At 36.8% G+C, this 8,092-nt stretch overlaps 1 protein-coding gene across 1 annotated transcript in view; it reads right to left on the bottom strand.

Annotated features, from left to right (window-relative positions):
• Nucleotides 1-5,738: 5,738 nt before the first annotated feature.
• The window catches only part of LOC126481218 (valine--tRNA ligase), a 209,189-nt gene continuing 206,835 nt past the window's right edge, over nt 5,739-8,092 (bottom strand). Inside the window, exon 18 of the mRNA XM_050104822.1 lies at nt 5,739-7,211. Coding sequence (XP_049960779.1) covers nt 6,996-7,211 — 216 coding nt within the window. The 3' untranslated portion in view covers nt 5,739-6,995. The remainder of the gene's footprint in view (nt 7,212-8,092) is intronic.

Raw genomic sequence — 8,092 nt, 5'->3', positions numbered from 1 at the left:
AATCATCTCTAAAATAACGTGTGTTCGAGACATTGGAAATACGAGGGTATCCGGAATTTACCCCAAAATTCTCGAGGCACTACAGTATGGTGCAGTTCAACTACAATAGAATACTCATCAATCATATGGCTCCAACCGAACCATTGAGTCTTTTACATATAAACCTTCTCTACATACCATCTTCTCTTTATATCACAAGAAAGACATTTTGACACACTGGACATGCTGTGTTATATTACACTGCTTCAACTTTAGATGAAGCCTGTTCACTTCCCATGCTCTCTTAGTGTCATAGTGTTCTACAAGCAGCTAGGGAAACAAATAGGCTGCCCCATTTGCCAGCCAAGCCTTATATAAGTGAGGTGTGGAATGATCCCCAGTAGTTATCTGCTAGCAACACTGGCACATAGCACACCGGTGTGTGTGTGTGTGTGTGTGTGTGTGTGTGTGTGTGTGTGTGTGTGTGTGTGTGTGAGAGAGAGAGAGAGAGAGAGAGAGAGAGAGAGAGAGAGATATCTGCACCATCCCAGCGGACCAGTCAAGATCTCCTTTCCCTGTCTCATGCTATATTCCATTGCTTCACCTCATCATGGTCATTGCGGTAACAAAAGCACATCAAAAGCTTGCAGTGACAGAGGACTAGTGGTGCTTAACTGTCTCCAGCTCAGCAACCCATGTTCGCTGAGCCTACACCCAGAAAATGAATGCCGAGTTCAATGAGGTGTTTACCATTTATAAAGACCCAGCGGGCACATGTGGCTTTATCAAAAACACAATGGACAGGGGGTGAGGACAAATGGAGGAAAGAAATAGGCACAGGACAGAGAGGCAAAGGAGTAGGAGCAGGGGGAGTGGGAGTGGGAGGGGAATGGGGAGTGGGAGTGGGAGGGGGAGGAGGAGGGGGAGGGGGAGGGGAATGGGGAGTGGGAGGGGGAGGAGGAGGGGGAGAAGAACAAAAATAATAATGATAAATCAGAACACAAAACACAGACAATAATGACACAAACATACAATAATGATCAGCACAACAAAAATAAAACCAGGACAACACACACAAGATAAAAGAATAAATAGCTGAAAAATATGAAGGATAGAACAGGAAGAGAGGGTGCAAACATAATACAGAGTGTGTTAGATTGATGCAGATTCAGACTACAAAGTAATGAAAACACAGAAAATTCCACCTATTTTATTTGGAATGTTAAAGATAAAAATCCAGATCATATAATCAACATTTGTTGGCCTTCCTTTTCACCCAGTGTTCCTTCATATACAACAAATGGGCTAACTTTCGTTGCGTAGACCACGTATGTCGGTTAGTTTCTCTTCTTCCTCAAAACCCAGTGTGTTCGTGATTTTTCCGATTTCATTTCTGTCATGTAGATTTGGAGACCCTAATCCTCTCGGGTCTTTTTCCGTCTGTTTGTACCAGTTCAGTCTTGTAGTGTTGTTCTTTAAAAATGTGTGGATTGTGTGTGTTAACTTGTTTGAGTCCATTCTTTCTAAATGCCCCATGAACTGGATTCTTCTCATGTGCATTGTGTCTGCTATTTTGGAGATATTTTTATATTTTTCTGCATTGGGGTTTGGATAATGCACACCATCTTTAGTTCTTTTCCTAGGATTTTCCTCATTATTTTACGTTCTTTCACTTCTAATTCCCTTTTAGTGTTCTGTGTTGGAGGTTTAGTGTCTCAGATGCATAGAGAGCTGTGTAGTGTCATATTTTGCAGTTCCACAAGACACTTTTTTTGTTGTAAACGTCTTTTGTTAACTGAAACGCCGTCTCCATTTTCTGTACTCTTGATCTGACAGATTTCTTTTCATTACAATTTTCTGCAATCCATTCACCTAAATATTTAAATTCTTTTACTCGAGAGATGTAATTATTACCAATTTTGAGATCAGAAGGTGCGTCTTTGATGTCAGTCATAAATTTTGTTTTTTTCAAATGAAATTTGTAATCCTACTTTTCCTGCCTGCTCTTGTAATAATTCTAGCTGTTTCTGTGCAGAGATAATGTCTTTGGCGATCAGTGCCATGTCGTCAGCAAATGCTACACAGTCTAATTCTATGCCTTTAAGTTTTGGTCCCAGTCTGTGTGCCAGTGCACCTGCTTTTCTCCATTCTCGGACAACTTTTTCAATCGAAGAGCACTAGGGACAGTCCATCCCCTTGTCGTACTCCTGTGTCTATTTCAAATTCTGTGCTCAATTTTCCCATAAATTTTACTTTGGATTTGGTCTCCGTGAGTGTCTCTTTTATGATGTTTGTGGTCTTTTCATCTAGTCCAAATTCTGCTAACACTTCAAAAAGGAATTCTCGGTCTATACTGTCATATGCTTTTTTAAAGTCGACAAACATGATGACATAACTTTTGTTTGAAGTACTATGCAAATATTTCAAGAGTTTTTCAAGTTAACGATTTCTTCTACGCATGATCGACCTTTTCTGAATCCATCTTGGTATTCGCCAAGTTTTGAATCCAGCTGAGGTTCTGCTCAGTTTAGTAGGGCTTTAGATACAATTTTCTGCATTTTTCCATAATTCTGCGATGATTTGGTCTTCTCCTGATGCTTTGTTATTTTTCAGTGACTGAATTATCTTTTTATCGCCTGTAAACTTGGTGGCTTTGACTCTGGGTTTTGTTGTGTAGGACAGAACTCAAATTTTTCTGCAGGCTTTCCACAATTCAGTAATTTAGAAAAGTATTTTGCATGAATTTCACAGTTTTCGGTGTTGGTATGGGCTATTTCCCCATGTTCATTTTTTAATTGGAGCGATGGAGGAGAAGACTTTGTTAATTTTTGTTTGAATACTCTGTAGAAATTTCAGGAATTGTTTTTCTTGAAATCATTTTCTATGTCTTGCAATTTTTTGTCTTGATGTCGTTTATGGACTGTTCATATTGCTTTTGTGACTGTTTTCCCGGTATCTTTGAGATCTTCCAGGGAATTTTGATTTCTGTTGTGCAACCAATTTTGCCACGCATGTTGTCTGAGATTTATCAGTTGGTCACACTCATCTGTCCAACATGAGTGTTTACATGTTCTTGTTTGCAGTGCTACAGATTCAGCTGCTTTTATAAGTCCTGCTTGGAGTTGTTGCCAATTTTGTGGTTTTAATTTTTGTGTTTCTTTTGTAAAATGTTCATTACCATTTATCTTTTGTACATCATATTTACGGTGTGGAGATTTCTTAGTGAATTTTCTTTTTTATGGAATGACGTCTATGGAGAATTTTGTTGGGTAATGGTCGGAATCTAGGTCTAGTCCATTAAGGACTTTTAAGTTTCATGCTACTGTATTTACGCGGGAGACCATTACATGATCCAACTGATATTCACCTAGTAATGGATTAGGTGAGATCCAAGTTTTGGTTTCGAGGCTCGTCTTGAAAAATGTTGATTTGAAAAATAGGTCCCAGTTTTTGCAGATTTCAATGTTCTTTTCTTTACCAATTTGTGCATTGAAATCGCCCATAAGGATTTTGACATGGTTATTTGGAATTTTTTGGAGAATATTGTCTAATTGGTTCCAAATTTCTTCTACTTTGTTTTTGTTAGTGTTGTTAGTTGGTGCAAGTCTGTTGATTAGGGCGTATATCTTATCAGCTGATTTTATTGTCACTGTGGAGAGCCGACCCGAGTAAGATTTGAAAGTCGTGGCTGAATCAAGTATTGATGTATCTACTATAAATCCAGTTCCAAATCGTGGACAATTTGCCATGGCTTGTTTTCCTGGTTTTCCTTTGTATATCCTGTATCCTTCTGAATCAAAAGGATTTTCATCTGTATATCGTGATTCCTGAAATGCGATAATTTTGATTTTACATTCTCTGGATTTGTCCAGGATGTTTTTTAGTTTTCCCATTTTTAAGAGAGAATTTACATTAAATGTCATTAGCCAAATTCTTGATTTTGGTTTGATTTCGTTATTATGGGGTTTTGAGGTACTCCGATTTATCTCCACGCACACTTCTGTGGTCTCCCCAGAATCCGAATAGACCACTTGCGGTTTTTTAACCATATGATTTGACCCACTGGGGTAATTTGTCTTTGAAGGTGCTGTATCCATGTTGATTTATTTGGACTGGATTTGTGACTGAAACTGAGGTTTCAGTCTGGTTAAGTTCAGAGTTCCACTTCTGAGTTTTATAGATCAGCCGCCACTACCATGTGGAACAGACGCTGTAGGGTTACTGCCACTAACATGTGGAACCATCGTGCCCTTTGTCCAAATAACCTTGGAAGATAGCTTTTATAGTATCCCAAAAAGCAAGGTTGCCAGTTCTGCCATATTGATGATCTTCATCTCCATCTTCACTGCCGTTGAGGTCTTCACTGCATCCCTGGCAAGGGGGCCTCGTGAGGTGCTATCACCTGGGCCAGGTGAACCAAGGTTTTTTTATGAGGTGTTACTCCTCCCCCTCCTCATCTTTCAACTGGGCTTGGGACCGGCTATGGTGGAGTTGTGTGTTTGTGTGTGTGTGTGTGTGTGTGTGTGTGTGTGTGTGTGTGTGTGTGTTTTTTCACAAAGGCCTTGTTGGCCAAAAGCTAACATTCTGAAAATCATTTTTTTGTGCCTTTCTGTGACTCAACATCTCCACTATATGGTGACTAGCAACTATCCTTTTCAGAACATTGTTACATTCTATCCTGGATCATCCATTTTTTAATTTTATTCTGATATAAACTCATTCCTTTTTCCTCTAATTATACATAAGGGACTTTATTGTATTTTAGCAGTTAATGATTTTAAGAGACTTTTGTGCTATGACTTAGGTATAATATCAAGACCAAACCACTTTAATTTGTGTGGTGTTCTTATCTCAAAAGACCAGCTTATTGAAACAAGACACACTAACATAAACTGTTGCTAAACAGGAGGAGCTGGAAACAAAAATATTCTTTACCTTAAGTAGAACTCACTACACAACATATCATTCTCTTTCATGTATCCAGGTGCAATATTCAACGTGCTGCTGACAATGCACCGAAATATATTTAAGTATTAGCAGTAAGTACACACTATAGCAATTTGGAGTAATTAGGATAAAATTTCTTTTAAATTTTTGAAATATGCACACCATATCCTCATTTTTAATTCCATATTAATGCAATGTTTGGTATTAATTATTCCATAAATCTTGAGAGAGTAATCTTAATACTTCTACACAACCATTCACAAATGTGTCACAATGGCAATGGGCTCAGCATGTAATATCAGTAAAACAAATTACTTTACAAGTTTATTGATAAATAATTATAAATAAATAACATTAAGAAAATACTGTTTGTTTCAGTAATATAACTTATTAAACTAGTATCATCAACCCTGTAACCATTTCTGCAATCATTAGTGCTTTGGATAGTTTTAAATCTCATGATAAAAGTTGACATGTGGTCTACGTTACGTAAATTGTGACAAAATTACTGGATATCAATCTTCTACAAAATTCTATGAATTTTTTTATCTTCACCTTATACTGGTCACATGCTGCCCCAAAAAGAATATAAAGATATGTGTATATGCACTTACTTACACTAGCTTTTGAACTATCACTCTTTCTCCTGTTCCAGTACATACACACTTTCTCCCTCCCTCCCTCACAAAACACACACACACACAAAAGCAGTGAAAGCCAGACTGGAATGCCCAACCCTTCCCTATCATATGCCTAAAATTAACAGGAGAAGAGAGCTTCTCTATAAGTGATTTAAAAAGATGGAACAGCACTGAGAGTCATTACACACAAAATGATTTATTAGAGTGATACACTAGTTTTATAGCTTTTCATTTTCACACATTGAAATGTCTGTTCTCATTACAGGAAAAACCAATGGAGTAAGTTGTGCAAAAAAAGACAAATTCTTTATAAAGGATGCCACTCTAAGTGAACAATTCTTTGTGTACAGGGACATAACATGACTCAAATAAAAACTGATCAAAAGATTCAGTTCACACAACTTTTTGAGAGTTCTTGGCGAAGTTAAAGAGGAATTATTTTGAAATTAAATGTTATGTAACCACCAGTTTGTGGAAACAAAGTTAAAAAGAGCACATAAGTTAAATGTTTTTAATAAAAACTAAAAAAAATATCATCATGTGACTGATCTGTTTCTTTGTCTCGCCAACAGTTTACTCATTGTAATGTTCTGTCCATGACCAATATGCTGTGCATTATAATCTGTTTCAGAGGCCCGCAGTTATTATCGCAGAGATTAATCTCTAACAGCCCAAATGCCTTGAGGTTCCTGTGAGCAAAGGTCACCTATTGAACACTCAATCACTTAAAGATGCTACAGAACAATCATGCATGTCTGTGATAGTACTCTCTACACAAAATAATTCTGACAAGAAGGTGATATACATCAATCCCCCCCTTCCCACCTGCATTTTCTAACTTTTGTTTTTCAAAGAAATTTCCATGGGTATTGGAACCATTCCTTAAATTTGTTTGGTGTGTTCCTCTTCTTCAAGGTTTCAATGTTCTTCAAATTGGAACGTAAAACTCCCATAACATCAGAATGTAAGTGACCGTATGGAAACATTTTTTGCCCTTTCCTATTGGAAAATAATTACACAGATGAAACAGAATGTCTACATTTTCCACACATCATTCTTATCTCCCACATATCTTTCATTATTTTGAATAGCACACAGCAAAAAGGTTCTGAAAACTAAATTGAATGTGCAACAAAGAGCTTGTGGACACAATATTTACTGATATCATCATTCTAGGGAGTCATTTCTCTACCCTCTTTAATGATTTTAGAGATATTTCTGTAGTTTGTTTGTGTTACTTCCAAGAAAATGGCATACCTTTTTTATACTTTTGTCAACACTACAATTACAATGAGTGTTTACAGATCTCCATATTACTCAGCTTATATGAATGTTGCCTCTATCCATCTTTTCATACTCTGGCCTCTTTCTGATAAGTCATCTAACAGTACATAGCCCTACACAATGGTTGCAGCAATGGGTACAATCTCACATCGTCCTTAGTAATTTCAGAGCATGGTTTATCTTTTGCAGTTCTGCCTCACAGTGCGAGAGCTTCTCTTCATTTGCTTTACGAACTTCTTCAGGAACTTTTATCTCATAATCTTCAGCTGACATGGCTTGATGCAGTTTAGTAACCTGTTGGTTCAGTGACTCCTCTTTTTTCTGTAATTTCTCAATTTCTCTGCTTGGATCAACTAGTCCCTGTAGAAGAATGAAATGTTGTAATTACAATGTTGATTCATAAATTAGTCACAGTCACAAAATAAAACTTCTCAAATTAGTCTGCACATTTATACAACCCAGTAATCAGCCAATTTACTGAATGGGAAACTGCGACTGTTAGAAACAAGAAACATTGTGAATCATGAACTAACTGTAAACATACATCAATGACCAACTAGTGTGAATTTTTTTTAGAAGCTAAAGATCTGAAAAGAGAAACAAAATGGAAACTATGAGAAAAGATAGCTATGAAGGTTGGCAAACATGTAAAACAGACTGAGTGTTAATATTAAATGTTGCTTAAAATTTATACTACCAGTGCTAATGAAGCATCTGTGATACGCAAAAGGAGTATTCATATTTGATAACAATAAAAATACACAATCAACTTTCTATCTGCAAGTGTGTCTGCAACACAAGAGAACAAATTTCTAGTTTTCTGATTACATTTGTTTCAGTTTCAGGACTGGATAACATGTTGTTATGGACCAGTGTGAATAACAGATATGAAGTGTTCCTACCAGTAATTTCTTTTTTACATATATAAAAATTTCCTTCATAGACTATTTATACAACAATATACCTCAATGTGAAACTACACAGTTACATTCATACATTTTTTTAGCCAGGTCGTAAGATGAATAGAATGGTATAGGAGACTATAAGTGCTTGGTCATAACCACAAGGCAACATAGTATCTATGGCTGTGATTTGTAAGGAAACTTGTGTAACTGTTCACTATTCCAAGGAAGTTTCTGCAGTCTCACAAAATACTCTACTGTCAGCTTGCAGCTTTTCTAGAAACACACAGTATTTACAAAAGTTTTCATTTACTATGCCTCTGTCATAATACAGGGCGC

Source organism: Schistocerca serialis, chromosome 5 (assembly GCF_023864345.2).
Source record: "Schistocerca serialis cubense isolate TAMUIC-IGC-003099 chromosome 5, iqSchSeri2.2, whole genome shotgun sequence".
Taxonomy (NCBI): domain Eukaryota; kingdom Metazoa; phylum Arthropoda; class Insecta; order Orthoptera; family Acrididae; genus Schistocerca; species Schistocerca serialis.
The sequence above is the reverse complement of the archived record's forward strand: the minus strand, read 5'-3'. Positions and strand labels throughout refer to the sequence as shown.